This window comes from Rousettus aegyptiacus, unplaced genomic scaffold (genome assembly GCF_014176215.1).
Source record: "Rousettus aegyptiacus isolate mRouAeg1 unplaced genomic scaffold, mRouAeg1.p scaffold_m13_p_11, whole genome shotgun sequence".
Taxonomy (NCBI): domain Eukaryota; kingdom Metazoa; phylum Chordata; class Mammalia; order Chiroptera; family Pteropodidae; genus Rousettus; species Rousettus aegyptiacus.
This window is the reverse complement of record NW_023416286.1, coordinates 23,778,539-23,797,761: the sequence shown is the minus strand read 5'-3', so window position 1 is coordinate 23,797,761 and position 19,223 is coordinate 23,778,539. Positions and strand designations below refer to the sequence as shown.

The following is a 19,223-nucleotide window of genomic DNA, read 5'->3' as shown; positions in this document are numbered from 1 at the left end:
TATGTTCCCAAAGAACTGGAAACAGGGACTTAAACATATATTTGTTACCCCATGTTCATAGCAGCATTATTCACAATAGCCAGAAGGTAGAAGCAACCCTCGCGTCCACTGAGGGATGAATGGATCAGCAGTATGTGGTTTATACCTACAAAAGAATATTATACAGCTTTAAAAAGGGCAGGAAATTCTGACACACACTAAGACATGGTTGAACCTTAGAAACATTACAGTAGGTGAAATAAGCCAGTCACAAAAGGAAAAATATTGTATGATTCCTCTTGATGAGGTCCCTAGAGCAGTCAAATTCATAGAGACAGAAAGTAGGATGGTGGTTGTCAGGGGCTGAGGAGAAGGGTGAAGAGTGGAGTTATCATTTAATTGGTTGGGAGTTTCAGTTTGGGGGAAAAACGTTCTGTAGATGGGTGATGGTGATGGTTGCACAACAATTTGAATGTACTTAGTGCCCCAGAACTGTACACTTAAAATGATTAAGATAGTAAATTGAATTATGTATATTAATTTTTTTTTTTTAATCTGCTGACCAAACCTTTTGTATCACCCTGGCTGGATATAAACCAGCTCGAGGGCCATTCATTCAGCCCTTAGGTACTACCTAGTGTTGCTGCTTCTCGTACGTGTAGGCCTTGCCTTCTCAGTTAGACAGTGAGCCTCCCAAAGAGAGGTTCCATCTTATTGCTCAACAGTTGCTGGCACAAGAGGCAGCTGGGTGGGGTAGAAGGAACACAGGCTTTGGGTGTAGACAGAATCGGAATCCAAACTGCTTATTGCAATCCAGTCCTCTACCCCTTACTAGCTATGTGCCCATGGGCCAATTAGTTACCCTTTCTGTTGGTTTCCTTAGGTATATTTACATTTAGAAACAAGGTTCTCACAGGACTTCTGTAAGGTTAGATGAGATTGATAACATGTGTAGGGAGCCCCATTCCGTGCCAGTCATTGAGTAGTAGTTTTTGTTTCTAATGCTAGTTCCTTTCCCCTTCAATAAATGTTTGTGGGTTTATTTGAATTTTAAGGATTATCTTTAGCAGACACTATTATTGTCATTATTTCAATATGGCCCATTTTACCTCTGAAAGAATACTGATAAGGAGTGAGTGACCGGTATTTCTACCACCATGTGGCATGTTCCCAAGAAAACAAGTCTACACCATTGCCAGAAATTCATATCAGGAACCAGTTATTCCACATTACCTAGGTAAAATAATCATTGATCTAAACTATTTTTTCTTCGGCCCTAAAACAATCCTTTCCTTTCCATAATGCCAATGGCGTGTGGGGGTGAGGTGAGTGAGAGAGTGTGTGTGTGTGTGTGTGTGATGTTTTTACCTGCTAGAGACCATTACCCCTTTTTTCTTTTTACTGTTCACTTCTATGCTATTAGGTTTGAAAACCTGGTCACTAGAGAACAGACGTGCACTGCACTTATGCCTCCAGAGTCATTACAGCTGTGTGTGAATGTTATGAATTTAGGACATTTAATAAGTTAAATGTTTTTTCTTTTTTTTCCATCTCTTTTCAGTTACTGCTTCAACCACCTGTGAGAAATTAGAAAAAGCCAGGAATGAGTTGCAGTTAGCTTACGAAGGGTTTGTCCAGAAGCTAAACCAGCAGCACCAAACTGATCTGACAGAGCTAGAGAGTCGGCTTAAAGAATTTTACACTGGGGAGTGTGAAAAGCTTCAGAACATTTATATCGAAGAAGCAGAGAAGTATAAAACTCAATTGCAAGAGCAGGTCTGAGCATGTTCTTGGTTGTGGCTATTTATTTGAATTCTATTGTTGTTTGATGATCAATTTCCTGTCATAAACTTCTCTTTGTCGAACCTCCCTTGATGAACTTTGTTTTATTTAAATAAGTGAAAAGTTTTTTTTAATTAATTTTTTTCTCATGATCAAAGCAATGTACACATATTGAACGAATGAAAAAAGAAAGATAAAATGAAAACTCTTTATCTTAGTACCTAGAAATAACCTCTTTTAGAGCATTTTGGTGCCATGCTGCCAAACCACTGGTTTGTATTTCTTCTTTTTTTAAATGGCACTTGTTTAATAACCCATATTTTTCACTTAATGGTATGTCATAGGCCAGTATTTAATTTCATTGCTCCCTTTTCAAATAGGCTTTTCATTTAGCAGATATTTATAGAGTGCCTACTGTTGCCATGAGGTAGGAACTGAGGCTGTAGAGGCCAACATGACAGGCGTGCGGACTCTGTGGTCCTGTCACTGGGAAAGAATCCTCATTCCTTGTGATGGACTTGGCCATTTCCATCAGTGAGCCCTGGAAAGCTCTGTGTTTGTGTCATGGAGCCGGACGGGGTGGGGACCTGGGAGTAGCAAATCCAAGTGGGGTTGTTCTTTACATGCGTCAGGTAGACCTTCAACTGAGTACAAGCTTATGTATTAAGTCTCCTAATGTTGCTGCTTATTTATTTAACTTAGTACTTTTGATTTTAATGGTGAGTCATTGTTTGTTTTTTTCTTTATAGTTTGACAACTTAAATGCTGCCCATGAAACTTCAAAGTTGGAAATTGAAGCTAGCCACTCAGAGAAAGTAGAATTGCTAAAGAAGGCCTATGAAACCTCCCTTTCAGGCAAGAGTGCTTTTTTTTTTTTTTTTCCTATTTAAATAGAATAAGAACTAATGGAACAGTGCGATATGTTTTAAAAACGGAAATGATTCATAATTTTCTCCTCCAGAGAATACCTTTCCATTCGGAGTGTTTTGGTTTCTTTTTGCATTGTTCGTTGTTAGCAGATGCCCTTTCCCCTAAGGATGCAAAAGATAATTTGTTGCAAATGATAGCATTTTGGGAAATAGGCGAATGTTTAAAGAATTTAAAGGCTTTTTAGATAATAGTTGTACTTCACCACTTTAGGTCCTGGGAGTTGAGGCGTTAGTTTACATCCTGGCCATGGTATGAGATCCACACTAAGCACTGCCACGCACCAACACTGCTGTGAAATGTAGATGGCACATGTTGAATAAAGAATCTTTTAAATTATTCTATCATGATTGGAAGGATTAAAGTAGAAAGTGAAGAATCAGAAGCCATTTCTTTCAGAACATAGTTGGCCGTGTAGCCGAAGTTGCTGCACTAAAACTCCTTATACTCCTACACACGTGTGTGGGCAGACGTGTGGTAAGACCTGGCTGTGTGACCTTTGGCAAAGGGCTTTCTCATCAGAAAAATAGAGTTGTAAAGTCCAAGATGATAATATATAACAGTGACTAGCTCAGGGTAGAAATTGAATAAACATTGTTTTTCTTCCTTCCTGAAAGGGTTTAACTTTAGATTTCTCTTTGGTCCACAAAATGCAAATGGAAGAGAACACGGGAGCCAGACCAGCAGTCCGCAGGCCAGGGTTTGAGGTTCTCGCCTGAGAAGTCTGCTTTGTATTCCCTACGGTACCTTGGCCTCTCTGGGCCTCAGCGTTCTCAGTCTTAAGATGGGAATATCTGTCTTATCTCATAGGGCTAATCTGAGGATAGGTTAATTTATATGAAAACATCATACAGATATAAAGTAACAGAGTCATCTTGCTTCATAATCAACTCTTACATCTGTGTGCTTCAACAACTACAGAATACAGTGGTCTCATAAGATGTTAAAAAAATATCACTTCTTTCCAGAAATCAAGAAAAGCCATGAATTAGAAAAGAAATCACTTGAGGATTTGCTTTATGAGAAGCAGGAATCCCTAGAGGTGGGTAAATCTCAATACAAAAAAAAACACAAAACACGTCATTCTTGAGGTTTGAGGTTTGTGTGGTTTTGGTATATTTCTGTGCACATTTTCTTTGTTTCTGGTGTCTGCTTATTAACTTATGTTCCTCATTTTGTTGTGTTTTAGAAACAAATTAGTGATCTGAAGAGTGAAAACGAGGCTTTAAATGAAAAGCTGAAATCAGAAGAACAAAAAAGATTATCAAGAGAGAAAGCAAATCTAGTAAGTTCCGTGCACTCCGCCGTCCCCGCTGGCCTTTCCTCTGCCCAGCTGCCTTTTGGTGTCTGCCAGTGTTCAGCAGAGAAATACGGGTTCAGAATCCTTTTTATATCTTGCAGCGTGGTCCCAAAGCTGTATAGAACGGGCTCTTCGTTTAGTGGTCTCTTTTTTAAAATGCTAAAAACTGACATGCAGACGAATTACAAGTGGTCTAAGCTAATACTTACAGGAAAACAAGAAAACTATCTGTTAGGGTCAGGGTTTTATTTGAGGACTTCGTTTTTTTTGTTTTTTTCTTTCTTTCTTTAAAACTAATTGCTGCATTGAGACGTAATTTATATGCCTTTTAAAATGTACAACTCCGGGGTTTTAGTATATTTATAAAGTTGTGCATTGGTCACCAGTATCTAATTCCAGAACATTTTTGTCACCAGAATAAATCCGGTACTCATTAGCAGTCACTCCCCATTTCCTCCCAAAGCTCCGATTCTAGGAAGCCACCAGTCTCCTTTCTGCCTCTATGGATTTGCCTCTTCTAAACATTTCATATAAATGGAATCATGCTATCTGTGGCCTTTGCTTCTGGCTTCTTTCACTTAGCTTATGTTTTCAAGAAACACATGTTGTATAATATGTATAGATACTTCATCCCTTTTTAGGGCTGAACAATATCTTATTGTATGGATAATCCTCACTTTTGAAAAGTACAAATTTCTCTTGTAAGTTAAAATTTATAACTTGCATCCTTACTCCTCTGCCACCTTTTTTTTTTTTTTTTTTTTTGAGGAAAAAAAAAAATGTCTTAACTGCTTCCATTTTTAGTACCACCATTTCCTATTGGCACCTTGAGGTTACGGAAGCAACGCTTTTTGCCATGTAAAATCAGTTCGTGAGCTGTTGCCACGAGACACATGTGCGTCTCTCAGTGAGCGAGCCCTTTTGCTGCTGATAGATGTGACTGGGAGACCCTGTAGACATTTGAGAACAGTCAGTTTAGGTCTTATTCGGTGAAACTTCCAAGCTATTTATTCTGGAAGATTCTTAGAAAAAGTAGTAATTTCAGAAAATAATCTAGACTTAACCTGTAGAAGGTAAGCCTTACTGACAGTTTGAGTTAAGATTCTAAAGAGCTTCCGGGGAGTGCCGAGGCTTTTGAAAAGCTAAGAAGGGAACAGACTGAGCGAGCAGGAACAGCTGATGCTCCCGTCTGTCCAGGCACGTGAGGTGGTGGGAAACGGGAGCACATGTGAGAGAGTAAAGGACAAAGAGGCTGGCAGAGGAGTAGGAACAAGTACAATGAGAACAAGGCTGTAAATGTTCTAATTTTTAAAATTGACAGTAAGTTACGCTGTTTCTTTTCAACAGAAATGAGATAGGATTTGCTATCGTTAGGGTAAAAAAAAAATCATACGTAAAAGGATAACAGCATATGAAACTTATGAAATGTTTGGAAGAATCCTGAAGTTAAAGTCTTTTGCCCCAGCACTTTCCAGCTCCAGTGTGTTCCCTGAGTGCATCACGTGAGCTGCGGGATTTGTAGTCTCTGTAAAGAGAGGGGTTTGAGTAAGTAGTCCCCAAAGGCCCACACCCTGACTCTCCCTAAGGGTTGGTTCAGAGCATTCACTGCTGCCCAGGAGGATAGTTTTGGTGATCTACCACTGATTCTTTTCTAAGAAATTCCCTCATTAAACATCTGATCCATAGATCTGTGCTGTTCATTTGTATTGTACATTTCAGATGGTTCGCTTGAGTGTCCATAAGCAAAGCAAGGAGTTGGGGGATCTACCCTGGGGTCGTGCTCCAAGAGAATGCCTCCCCTTACGTAGGATTTATTTTGTATAGACTTTGAATGATGCATGTGCTGCCTGCCATGTAGGTGCTGGGGTGTTACAAAATAAAATAAGGTGTTCTGACTGCTCTAGAAGGATGGCCAGGCCAGCACAGTCCCATCACAATAAAAATCCAGAAGACACAGGACGTTATTGTTTCTGTTACTTTCCAGAGAACCCTGTATATGTACTGCCTTTTCGTTCCTGATCAGTTACTGACGTTGGTCAGAGAGAACTGTCATTCCCGTTTCTCCCTGCAAACATCAGTAAAAGACTTGGAATTGCCTAATCTCTAGCCAGAGTTGTATTTCGTATTGTAAGCAGTGTTTCTCTTCAACTTGAAATAAAATATTTGGTGCTACCAATATTTTTTCCATATTAAGTTACTGATAAATGAGTAAAGCATTTGTTTTCAAAAAAAGTTTTATTTCATTCTTATAACTAATGACTTTAAGACTAAAGCCATCCTAACTCTCTTTGCACCTTTCTTTGAAACCGCTGTACGAAGGTAGAAGTCTCTTGCTACTTGTCTAATTTCTAAATCGAATCAAAGATTATTTGTATTAAGAATTTGAACTATGCTATGGTATTTCATGATCACTCAGAGCTAAATATCCTGTTGTGTTTTCCAGAAAAACCCTCAGATCATGTATCTAGAGCAAGAGTTAGAAAGCCTGAAGGCCGTGTTGGAGATCAAGAATGAGAAACTGCACCAACAGGATGTCAAGTTAATGAAGATGGAGAAACTGGTACGTTTCTTTCAGGGCCTCACCAAGGAAAACAGTGTCTGTGAAATAGGAACTGGGCTCTGAACTAGAACTGAGTAGCTGTTTTAACTGCTACAGAAAGCTACTTGGAAACATACAAAAGATAAAAGAGGTTGCAATTTCTTTTCTATGTCTGCTCAAAGCTGATTCATTGCTGCTTTCTGGAACATTCCGCACCTCCCCCCCTCCCCCCACCACCACCAAGGAACATGTAAAGCAGCATTTGCTCCTTGGAAAAAACACTCCTAAGAAAGCAGGCTCCCATTTCAGTGGTCTGTGGATCTTCGTCTGCATAAGAATTTTAATTATTTTAAGATAATGTAAAATTTGTATTTTAACATATCACCAACTCTGGGCAGGTTTCATGTGCCTTAAACAGATGGATTTGTAAGTTAATTACATTGGAGCAATTTAATCTTGCTATCTAAGTTTATTTTGCTTTAATAAAATTAATCCAGTTGGACAAATGGCAAGCATTATGAAAAAAATGAATGGTTTAGTTTGCAGCCTCTAGGACAGAAAACTGATGTGAGCCTGTGACAAGTCTATTCAGAATTGTGTGTCTGAGCGGTGTGCCCAGTGATGACAGGAGTCTCATCAGGTGGGCAGGGTTTGGCAAGGTGACCTAAGTGATCCCAGGTACTGCTGTACTTTGCTGTACTCTGCCTGCTGCCTTCACTGCCTGCCCTTCTCCCCACCAATTATGAGTGACTGATCATTGAGTAAGCACCTCATTCGAAACCAAACCACTCCTGGACAACAGGGAGCAAGGAGATCGAGGGTCACTTTTTGTTTGCTTTAGTTTGTTTGGGTTTTGGTGTTTGATTTTCTTCTAGAGGCCATGACCTCTCTATTGAGGAAGGTAAGGGCATAGCCGCCATGTGAATACGTGAGCACTTGGAATTACCAGGAAATTTCGATTTTTGTTAAAGGAAGGAAACTCATGGTTTGTTAATGGGTCCGACATACTCTATATACCAGTTCCTGCCTAAGGTCATTCTGTTCTGTCAAGTCCGATAGCTGCTAAGCTGGTAGTCACTGATGACCCAGATAATCCTGATTGCCCCATATACCATTCATCAACCTTTCAGAATATGAGCAATAAGAACAGACTCTGCTGTAAAATTACTAACATATTTTTTGTTGATCCTTAAATATTTGTCTCTTGCCATGCCCAAGACATATCTCGATGTTAGCATTGTATTATGTACATGCAGAAGAATGGTTTGTTGACAGGTAAACCCACTGTTACCTATTTACCCATAAGCTTTAAGTCTTTGTAGAAAACAAGACACTTAGAAAGCAAGGAGCCTGTTTTTATACCAAAGCTTCCATACTAACTCTGCCACTGATGCGCTCTGTGACATCACCTAGCTAGTTTCCTCTTCTTTACAGTAAGGAATTGGACAAGACAATATTTTAAGGCCAGTCGCTGCTCAGTCTCCAATTCCAGATTTTCCTACTTATGCTTTATCTTGAATTCCTTTATAATTACTGGAAATTCCAAGGCCCCTTTTTTTCTTATACTCTAGTCTCGTTTTTTGGAAAGTTATTTTACCTGATTCGTTTGTCTCGAACATTTTTCTGGATAATAGGATATAGTAAAAACACTAGGTCTCCAAACTAAGAGCCTTAACACAAGTAGATTAGTTTTGTGCTGCAGCGACAGGGACTTGGCGTCGATTCTGATAGAGCTGTGATGTCGCTTCCTGAGCAGGCACTAAAATCTTACCTTTAGAAAGTGAGCTGGGATGTAATCGGCTCTTCCTCACGTTAGTGATTAAATGTCTTCTGGGATTTTACCCTTTAATTTCTCAGCTGGTTAACTTGTTTTTCTTAAGTTTAGCCTGGGCAGGCCAGCAGGAGATCAGACGTTATCTTCAGTTGAATCAAGGAGGAAGGCTTTCTGTAGTGTCCCTTCTCTCATTCGATGCTGTATAGAGCTTTGTGAATTTGCTGCTTTATGTGGCCACTCAGAGGTGGATGCTAAAGAAGAACTAGAAAACCATGTTTAAGGCCATATTAAACATCCCCCAGAACTGTTGGCCTTATGAGTTTTCATCAAATGTGGCAATTTTTTTTTTTTTCCCAAAATTGACCATAGGAAGCTGTAGTGCCCTCGATAAATACAGGCTGTCTCGCTGCTGTTTGTTTTACCACCTTGAAACTGAAAGAGGCGCCGCCCCGGGGTTGCCCAGGGCAGGACACCAGTTCTCAGGGGTGATTCTACATGGGTGTGACCTGGAACAAATCAGTTACCCCCTTGCGTGTCAGTCTTCAAGTGGTTCTTGAAAACTTACATTTTAAAAATGCATTTAAAAAATATCTAGCTGGTCTGTTTTGCTGCTTTAGGTTCTGTTCTGTAGTGTATCAGTATGTAGATATTTCAATATACAATTAATTAAACTTAATTAAATCTTTCCAGAGTGTATTCGTTTCAGTCATGTGCCTTAGGAAAGAAGGGGCTTTACTTCCCAATTGTTAATGCCTAACTGTTGCCATTCTTGCTTACTCCAAGGTGGACAACAACACAGCACTGGTTGACAAACTGAAGCGATTCCAGCAGGAGAATGAGGAACTAAAAGCTCGAATGGACAAGCACGTGGCAATTTCAAGGTAAAAATAAAGGTCCTAGTTTTCCCATCTTCTCTCCTCAGACGTCGAGTATGGCTTTACCACACTCCACCCGTGCACCTCCTGGAATTGTGATCGAAGAGGGTGGTTAAAGAGGTACTGGTTTTCATCTGGAAAATTTGATGGTAGTGCTTCATGCTTTTACCACAGGGGCCTGGACTAAATACTGAGACCTAAGCAGGCCAGCCTTCCTCCCCCCCGGGACCCCTGGCTTATTGATGCTGAGAATGCTTTCAGAGAAGGAGCGTCAGGAGACCAGAGAGGAAATGGCCCCAAACATAAGACAGTCATAAGACCTGCAGAATACCTGTGGGAGCATCACTCATCCTGTGTAATTGCCCCCAAAGTGTAGCTTTTTCTTTAGCTCACACATCCAAGGTTTCTCAGCCAGCCAAATACCCTTGGCCAGAAGCTCTGTGCAGGGCTCCCTTTTATGCCAAAGGGGTCATTTTTCTGGACTATCAAATTTTAAATGGTAAGGAAATTTTTTCCAAGTGATTTTTTTAAAACTCAGATCCACGTGGTTTCTGGTTCTTTTGTCCTTCAGACAACTTTCCACCGAGCAAGCTGTTCTGCAGGAGTCGTTGGAGAAGGAGTCGAAAGTCAACAAGCGACTCTCCATGGAAAACGAGGAGCTGCTGTGGAAGCTCCACAACGGAGACTTGTGCAGCCCCAAGAGGTCCCCCACATCTTCTGCTATCCCCTTCCAGTCACCGAGGAATTCTGGCTCCTTCCCCAGCCCCAACGTTTCTCCCAGATGACGCTTTCTGAATGCGGGGAGACTGTCTGAAAGCATTTTTCCAGGTCTGTGGGACTGACCCTAACCGTGGTCCTGGGAGCAAGAGCTGTGTAGCTGATGTGTAGTTATCGCACTAGAACTGGAAAGTCGTCACCCCCAGCATTGGCTCCTTATGAGACTGGAGCTCTGGAGGAAGACCTGACGGGGTCCAAGAGGCTCCTCCCCAGATGATCTGCACGGACACTGTTGCACAAAGCACTTAACGAATAAGAAGGTGAAGGTCTTGTTCATTGCCTTTTTCACGTAAGCATAGGGGAAAAACTCTCAGGGTTCTCTTAAGATTTATAACCTTTATAATGTTCTTCACCATAGACACCTTCTTGTGATTTTTATTTTGAGGATGTGTGAATGAAATGGATGTAGTGGAGTGTCCTGTGTCCAATGCTGCCTCCTTTGCTGTGTGTCAGAAGTCAAAAGCTGAATATACCTGGATATGTACTAATCAGATAAGTCAGTGTATGCATTTCTGCAAAAAGCCATAGAAGAAAGAGCAATAGTCGCTTGAGTTATGATTCTCTACAACCCACTTTGCTCAGCCCTTTGACACGGAGAGGGGTCGGGGAGAGGGAACAACAGGAAAAGCTTTGACTTGTCCATGTCTGTGCATTCTCTGTTTCCTTTTAGGGTAACTCGTTGGGTCTTTCACTGTTCAGCCATGTCAGTAAAAACCTGGTTTTTTTTTCTGTAGATTTTTAACTTTCCATGTGAACCTACTACCGTTTTACTACAACCCATTTTCTCAGGCTATGAGCAAATGTAGAACCCTAATTTTTCTTAAAAAATCTATATAAAGAAAAGGGGCAGCACCAATGAATTGCTTCAGCCTAACTTTTACATCGATGTGAGCTATCCTCGTGGATTTAAACTGTCTTCTCCCATCCTCACTTCCTCCGTCTCCAAGCCAGAGCCACAAAAGCAAACCTTCTACCTCCTATCTATTTTTCTCTGGGACAAGGATAATGGAATATGCTTTTCCAGAGCCAGCTCATCTTCAAGGTGCTGAAACCACTTTCCAAAAATAACCATGGCCTAGATTTGATAGTACAAATTTTCGGAAACCCTGGAAGAAATAAAGAATACAAGTCATTGGCTAGTAGAACTAAGGGAGGTGGGCTTCAGTGCTTATTGATGAATAGCACTGAACTCAACACGAGTACCTTGATTAAACCAATGATGCAGTATTTAATAGACGAAAACAGTCTAGGAAGATAACGCTAAGTTTCCATGTACCCTTTGAGGAATCCTACTGTCCTTGGGAAGGTAGAATGGCCAGCTCATGAGTCAAAAATGTGGCTTACACAACTCTCCTCCAGGCTGCATTTCAATTTCTTTTCAAAACTACACTTATCTTCTCCCCCAGTTCTGCTACTATGGGAGGGTGGAAGAACTGGCTTTTTCCCTCCCTCCCTGCATGTGTTAACATTGTGATGTCAGTATTTACTAATCTGTGTTGCTGATGTTCCATGGCTGTAGTCAGAACAGATTCGGGATACTAGAGGTGGATATCTGAGTCCTCATTTACATGTACACTACATAGCAAATGAATAGTCATGATGCATGGTTTTTTTAGTAGCGATTATGTCTGAAGTCTAAACTTCGACAGTTTATTATGTATGCAGCCTTCCACGTTTGCTTCTGATAAATAGGAATGTAGGTTCACTGCCACCTCCTGGAATATCTCCACTTACCCTTTCAAGTTGTTTTCAATGTCATCAGCCAAAGTTGGGTTTGCCATCCATCCTCTTGCATGGTAAATCTTGTGCTGTTCCCTGCTCTCCTCCGTACCATTTAGGTGTCTGGGGAAATCAATCTTACACAGTTTTAGTATGAAATGTCTTCAGAGAAGAGAATGCAAGACAACCGGAGAGAAGATAGGAAACAAAACAGAGAACTTCAAGTTTTCAAACCAAATGTTTCATGTAGGATGCAAAATGTTGGCACGTCATAAAAATATGGATGTGTAAACCGTAGTTGTGCTCAGTTTGTAGTGATGAAAAGTGTATTTTTACTTTGATCAAATAAATAATGCTGGAATATTCAATATAAGCAGCAGCCTGCGACATACTTCACTCTTCAAAGTGTTATTCAGTTTGTAGCTTACAGCCCTTCTCATAGCGCAGGAGTTGACATCATGTCTTCTCCTAAGCTATTTCCCAGGAATTTCCAATGCAACCACAAAACCGGTCATGAGATGAAATTTGGCTCACAGAACTAGACTTAGAGCTAAGCGTTTCTTAAAATTCAAAGATAATTCAAAGCTGTGTGTTTTGGAGAAATAACTCTTAACTGGTTTTAACAATTTCTGCTCTATAAGGCAAAATTGGAACAACTATGGTCTAAATATTTTGAAGATGGTAAGAAAAAAAGCCTAAATGAAGCTGAATCTTCCTTCTGTGCAACTATTTTATATTGAAAGTTAAACTTAAAAATACATACCGTGGTTCCCTATTGAAAGGACTAATCTAGAACTAGTACTTCTGAGTAGTTTTTTTAAAAACAATTTCCTATTTTTTTAGTGTCCTATCATACAGTTATATATTACTACATTTTTTAATTCTTGTGTTGGTAAATGGAATATTAGGTATTAACCCAAACATTACTGCGAACAAGTCTTTCTGAATATACTTTGTCAACCTAAAACACGAGCACTTAGCCATTTTTTTTTAACAAAATCTTGCTCATTTAATAGTAATGATTATATAAAGTTGTTTACATATATGCTTTCTTAGTATGAAAACTAGAAATGCACATATCTAGGTAAGCAATCAAAATACATGCTTTCTGTCAGAGGAGTTAACACTTCCATTTTTAGACCGAATGACTTCCTTTTAGTTTGGATGTCTGGTTCTTACTCACAAGGCAGGGGTTGGGCGCTTGCCATCAGCCTCTGGCAAAGCACTAGTCAAAAGAATGCCAAAGCTGGTCGTGTACTCAAATGGACTTTACATCAGTTCATTATACTTCATTTTCCAAGTCAGGAAAACTCAACAGTGGTAGCTACTGTAGTCTGTCCTCGGAGATTCTGGGCAGTGCAAATGTAATATCCTGCATCAATGGTCTCAAAGTCTTCAACTGTCATGACGCTCTGGGAGATTCTTGTGGTGTGTCCGAGTCCTCTGTGGATCAGCCTCCAAGTGTCCTGAATCGTCACAGGCCTTTCATCCTGTTTAATGACACCCACATGGACTGAAGAACGACCGAAGAGCTGCTACACACAGCTCCCACTCACCCAACACCTCCGAGCATTCCTTTCAAAGTGCAAAACATATGCGTATAAAAGACTATTTGGTATGCAGAGCTCATGGCTGCTTTCACACTGTATGATCATTTAGACTGCATTTTTTTTCAAAGCAGAGTCTTAGATTTCTACCCTTTTCTTTAGTAAGTTTCTACTGAAGATTTATTCTTTCCGAAGTCCAAGAATGTGGAACTGGTATTAGGCATAACGACATGGATCAGATTTTCCACTGTTCTCTTCACATTGCCCACTTTCACCCTCTCACTCAGTGGTTCTTATTCACAGAATTTATGGTCAAAAAGCCTGAATCACTCACTATACAAGTGAATAAAAGCCCCTAATTGTTCAGATTTGGGAGAGAGAGAAGTATGATTAGTCACATGTGCCATAGGACTCCAGTGGAAGAAAAGTTGTACCAAGGATGAATAATGTGATGCCCTCAATGATATAACTGCCTATTTCTTGAAAGTCAGATGGTCGCTTTTAAGACCCTTCATCCAAATTTAGTGATAATACAGTGTTTTCTGGATTAGTTGAAAAAATTGTAATGTAGTAGTACTAAATTCCCTTTCTGCTCAAAATAATTGGTAATATTAAAAAAATACTGAAAATCATTAATGTTCTCTAACTAGGACAACTATTTGTAAACAAGTACCTATTATTAACAGGATGCCGGAAAATACTATTGTCCGGGGAGAGTTATTTTCCACCAATCACAGCCCTTAAGCCAGGAGTGTATTGGCTACCGAGCACATCTCAGGAGGCCAAATCTCTTCTGGCAACACAGGGATTGTTCCATGTCGGTAGCAAAGCTGTTTATTTTAGAGAGCAGAACATGCACAGAAGCTAAATAAGCCGTAGTTGCTTTTATGGGAAGGCTATTTTAAAATTATCTCTGGCCTCACAGCACCTTTTTGAAAAGGGCCTGTGTTTCTGTGTCCACTTCGTGGATGTCTGCTCAGAGCTCCTCGCCCCAGGACTTGTAAGGAGAACACTCTGAATGATACCAGAAGGAGGTTAGCCTCTATTCGACCCAGAATTAAGACTGAAGATTGCGGTTGGGAGTGGAGAAAGAGGGAGTCCCCTTCTTTCCCCTTTCAAACCCCTGTTCCTTCTTATTTAAGAATTATGAAGAAAAATCGCATGTAGAGGGTACACCGAGTAAATTTCCCAATGGAAACGAGTCATCTTTTTTCTTGTGTATTAAGGGGGAAAAAAGCCCGTTGTAAATCCACTGAAACATCTTAGAACAAGTAAGCAACCCCTGACGCTTACAACACTCCCACACATTTCTTATACTTCTTAAGTAATGGTCTTTATCACTAGGAGCTGAGGGAAGAGGAGATGAACCTGAATTAAAACAACTGGCTGAGTCTGGGGTATGGTGCTCACCTTCTGCCCTGGATAGAGCCACCTGAATTCTACCTCGATATCAGGCTCCCCTAGGACAGTGCAGAGGACACTGATGTCATCTCCGCTTTTCACTTTGTTGGAGGATGCCAAGATGGTGGTTGATGGAGGGCCACTGGGAACTGGGAGCAAGCAGGAGACAGGGAAAGTGAGATGGAATTCATGAATCTGACATTAAACACAAACTTACAGACACATGCTTTTCTTTGGACAGGTATATAACATTTCTACCTTTCTTATAGCTTCCTAATTAGTACCAGGCTTCCCCTATCCCCCCACTTTTGGTTTCTTTGAGGATCTCTCCCTCTCCTTCTCCCTCTCCCTCTCCCTCTCCCTTTTTCTCTCCCTCTCTTTCCCCTTCCCTCCCTCTCTTGCTCTCTCCCTCTCTCCTGTGATGGTCCAGGATGGGGTCATCATCCAGAACTCCCCAGGTCCAGCCATTACACTTGTAATTAGGGGAGGAACCCATTAAATCTGCCAGAAGTTCATATGAAGGGGATAAAAATGTTGAGAAGAAGGTACTTGGGGAGAGAGTAAGTAGAATGAATGCAGAGGGCAACTGCCCAGGTGGAGATGAACAGCCGGATGTGCGGTGGTTCACCCTCAGAAAGGAGAGGCGAACGTCTACATCTGTGAGAAAGCGGGATCGCAGGAAGGCCATGACTGCTACGCATTTTCGTATTTCAGAAACAAATTCTTTCAGTATGATCAGTTCACTCAGCAGATACTTTCGACGGCAGCCTTGAACAAGGAAGGCAATGCGCTCAGAGCTGGGACTACAGCAGGGGACAAGACAGGTGTGGTCTCTGAGCCCCAGAGGCCTGTATTCCAGAGGAGGAGGCTGATACTGAGCAAGTAATTGTGGTGGTAATTTTAAAGGAATTAAGAGCTATAAGAAGCCCAGAGTGTTTCAGAAGTTTAGAATAGGCTGCAGATCAGGAAAGACTTCCTCGAAGAAGCAATGTTTGAACTAAAATCTGAAGGTCGAGCCCAACAGGCATGCAGGGAGAAGGAGGAGGCGCTAGCTGATGGGCATTCACCACAGCAAAGCCCCCACCAAGGCTTAATCAGCTTGATGTGGAAGAGAGAAAAGGTGAACACGGGAGACCAGCTGGAAAGGCACTCGCATTAGTCCAAGGAAGAGATTGTGATAGCCTGGAGTCGTTGCAGTGAGGATGGAGAGAGAGAGCAGGAGTCGAAAGCGATATAATAGAAAAAGCAAAAAGACTACGAAGAGACAGAAGTTTCAGGCTGACTCCCAGTCTCAGTCCAGCCCTGGGCGACGGAGACGAGGAAAGCTGAAGAACCAGGCCAGGGAGGAAGACGCGGAGTTCAGGGAAGAGCCTGTGACGCGTCCAAGCACAGACACTGGCTAGACAGCTGGATACATGAAGCTGGCACTCCCAGATCTGGGCTGTGTACTTTCAATTAGAAGTTATTAGTGAACAGATATGCAGCCAAGCGTGGATGTGGCTGAGACCACATAGGAGAACAACAAATGAGAAAAGAGGGATCTCAGGGAACTTCCAACAGTCACAAGCTGGGAGAGGCAGAGAGCTGACAAAGCAGAATGAGAAAGTCGGGGGAAAGCAGGACAAAATGGAGCCGAGGAGCAGGGGTTTCATGCAGGCGAGGTAGACCCTCGGAGGATGAGGACACAACGTGTCTACTGCATTTAATGGCTTGGGGACTCTTAGCAATAGCCATTTTGTGGGGCCCAGAGGAGAAGGGTAAGGAGCATGTGGGAGGGAAGTAAATGAAGATAGGAACAGGGAGAGCTCTTTCAGGGCAGTTGGCCGTGTTGGGGAAGAGAGACGGCCTTAGCTGAGGGCTGAGAGTGGTCAAGGAGGGCTGCGGGGGTGTTTGTTAACAGGGTGTTGGTGCCATGGCCTAGTGAATACGTCCATGGCTGAGAACAAGACATTACAGAGCCTGAATTGTCATGTTTGGGCCACTCGCTCTGCCACAGGGCTGCCCAGCAGCACCACTGCATCAGGATGGACTCTGGCCCACATGTGGGCCACTCACCCCAGGTCACGTAAGAGTTCTCTGAGAAGAGTCATCCTTGAGGCACTATGGTGCAAGAAGAAGAATCATTTCTTCTACTCACTCTCAGGGGCTGAGAGGGGGTGCTTTCTCTCTTGAAAGCAGAGGAAGGAGGCTCAAGGGCATTCATTGTCAAGAAGGGAGGTGACACGTCCTTTTGCAGTAGGAATCTGCTTGCCGCCTGCCTGTGTACCACCAGTCCTGGTCCGGAGAGTGATGGGAGGGAGGGATGGCATGGCGGAGCTGCAGGAGCACTGGAAACCTAGACCGTGTCCTCACTCTAAGTTTCTGGTTTCCACATGCTCCAGTCAGGGGATCAAAGGCACTCAGAGATATCGGCACCACAGCCTTTCCAAGACTACACCGAAGCAGGGCGTGAAGAGACGCACAGAGACAGTGGAGGCCTTCAGCTGAGGGTCCAGAAGAGGACAAGGTTGAATCTGAGAGGGCCATATGGGACCAAGGGGGCTTCTTAGGGATGAGTACCTTCTTATCCATGACAAGATGTTGGAGCCACCATCTGTCCCCATGGCAGTCATAACAAGGCAGGTCAGCATTTAATATCAGAGTCTGCAGCCTCTCCCCTTCTGCCCCTAGGCCAGCACCAGAGCAGGGAGGGGGGCCAGCCGGTCTCTCCCACCCCACTCTTCTCCTCCAGCTGCTGGAGTCACCAGTGTAAGCTGCTTGCTGATGGGGAGAGCAGGAGCGGGCTTGGTGTCAAATGTGGGGGTTTAAGATTTTAAATGAACTGTCTTACTAAAAGTGCTCGTTGGATGTGGAATTGGACTGAGATATCACTAATGGACCTCATTATCCTTAGAAAAGGTGGCAGGATTGATGGAAGTTCCTAAACAAAAAAGTATTTCATGAATGAAGCCACTGAAATGAAACTGCTCACTGAAATGGTTATGTTAAAAAAAAAAAAAATCCCCGTTAACAGAGAGATTTGATCATATTTCAGTTCTGTCAAGAAGCGGGTAGTGAGGCCGATTGGAAGGGAACGAATTTACCCACCCGTGAGATTTCTCAGCAGCCCTCAAGGGTGTGGTTCTGTTCATTCAGGATCGTGTTTTCCTGGACAGAGGGAGAGAGTGCAGAAGGGCAAAGCGTTCAGGGCGCGGGCAGAGAGCACTGAAGCCACGAGCCACGGGCTCTAAGCAGAGTCCTGCAGAATGTGGAGAGTAGAGGGTAGAGGTGAGGATCGGCGCAGAAGGAGCCACTGAACAATCTGGGAAGGCACGAGGCTGTGGCAGGAGTCGGAGTTCTAACTCAGTGACTCCTGAGTCGTAGCAGTTGTAGCCATCGGCATGTTAAAGTTGTGGCTGAGGAAGGGATGTCCGAGGCGGGATGGATAAGGCAGTCAGTGAACCAGGCCTGTGGGTTCCAAATGAATGTTGTCACTCATAAAAGGGAGTGACGAAGAAGAAAACGAGCCCATGAGAAAAGGTGAAAGCTGGTGGAGCCACAGGCCTCAGTCTGGTAGCCGTGAGTCTAAGGAGCAGAAGTTCCTGGGAGAGGGCGAGAGAATAAGAATCAGGAAGTGGGAGTGGGTGCAAGGACGTCTACCCCGCCCTCCTGACCCCGAGATGGGGAAGGGATGCTGCCCCGATAGCAGATTTTGGTTAAAATAAAGAGGATGTTCTCATTTGAGAAAATGTTCTAAGAAGAGGTTTTGGAGTATCGCCAACCAGTCACACAGAGTCAAACTAGAGTGAATGACAGATTTAGAGACAGGGGAGGTGAAAGATATTGGGTCATGGTCACGGACAAGTAGAATATTCTAGAAATAGTAGTGCAATAAAGGAGCCTTTAAGAACAGCATTCTGTGCCCCCTAATGTCCATCCATACTTGGGAACAGCAATACCTGATATTGACCAGCTGGAAGCAACTAAAATCTAGGCACTGGTAGCAAACAGGCTTACCTTCTGCATAGAGGAGTTGGTACTTGACAGAGATCTGGGACTTGCCCCCAGCCTCCGCCTTGCAGTAGACCACCCCCTGGTGGTCAGAATGAGGTTGCAGATACACGAAACCTCTCTTCATGTCATAAACAATGTCTGTTCCATTGGCTGGGATTTCCTTGGCTGGGAACTCCCTATGGAGTGTGACTTTGGCTGACAGGACTGTCACTCGACAAGGAACCACAGCCTGTCTGTCTGGGTTCAAGTAGACGACATCAAAGTAACTGGGAGAAGGTACAAAGAGTTCTCCTTTCTCTGTAAAGAAAAAGACACAAGCTTATTTATTCTGCAGAAACAATGTAAGAATGCTTAATTGATTGTTGCTTTTGGAGCAAAAAGATGAGAGAGGACTGGCAATATACTCAGAATACTGAATCTTTATGAATAGAAAAAGCTGTTTTTAATAACTTTTTTTTTTTTAGAAGAAGAAGGATGTTTCTTCTTACCTCTTTAAAAGAAGCAAAATGGGTCTTAGTTCGAGCTCAATCTGGCTCATGGATTACCCCACTGAGAAAGCACAGAGGGAGACTGATTTCCTTATGTTAAGAGTAGTTTTAAAACCTGTAAA

General features: G+C 42.4%; 2 protein-coding genes across 14 annotated transcripts in view; one reads left to right on the top strand and one right to left on the bottom strand.

Annotated features, from left to right (window-relative positions):
- Positions 1-12,048, top strand: part of MTUS1 (microtubule associated scaffold protein 1) — a 132,613-nt gene extending 120,565 nt beyond the window's left edge. For 8 of the 12 annotated variants that reach the window (XM_016129969.2, XM_016129958.2, XM_016129963.2 and 5 more), the window contains 7 exons: positions 1,541-1,755; positions 2,511-2,616; positions 3,657-3,730; positions 3,878-3,973; positions 6,432-6,548; positions 9,085-9,182; positions 9,748-10,009. In XM_016129969.2, the coding sequence (XP_015985455.2) occupies positions 1,541-1,755; positions 2,511-2,616; positions 3,657-3,730; positions 3,878-3,973; positions 6,432-6,548; positions 9,085-9,182; positions 9,748-9,961 (920 nt within the window). In that variant the 3' untranslated portion in view covers positions 9,962-10,009. Of the gene's footprint in view, positions 1-1,540; positions 1,756-2,510; positions 2,617-3,656; positions 3,731-3,877; positions 3,974-6,431; positions 6,549-9,084; positions 9,183-9,747 lie in introns of all 12 variants that reach the window. The other 4 variants (XM_016129939.2, XM_016130015.2, XM_016130006.2 and 1 more) reach the window with 2 other exon arrangements.
- Positions 12,049-12,667: 619 nt separating this feature from the next.
- Positions 12,668-19,223, bottom strand: part of PDGFRL (platelet derived growth factor receptor like) — a 48,372-nt gene continuing 41,816 nt past the window's right edge. Inside the window, exons 4-6 of one of the 2 annotated variants that reach the window (XM_016130029.2) lie at positions 18,617-18,910; positions 14,630-14,769; positions 12,668-13,162 (exon numbers count right to left, since the gene is read on the bottom strand). In XM_016130029.2, coding sequence (XP_015985515.1) covers positions 12,974-13,162; positions 14,630-14,769; positions 18,617-18,910 — 623 coding nt within the window. In that variant the 3' untranslated portion in view covers positions 12,668-12,973. Of the gene's footprint in view, positions 13,248-14,629; positions 14,770-18,616; positions 18,911-19,223 lie in introns of both variants that reach the window. The other variant, XM_016130039.2, reaches the window with a different exon arrangement.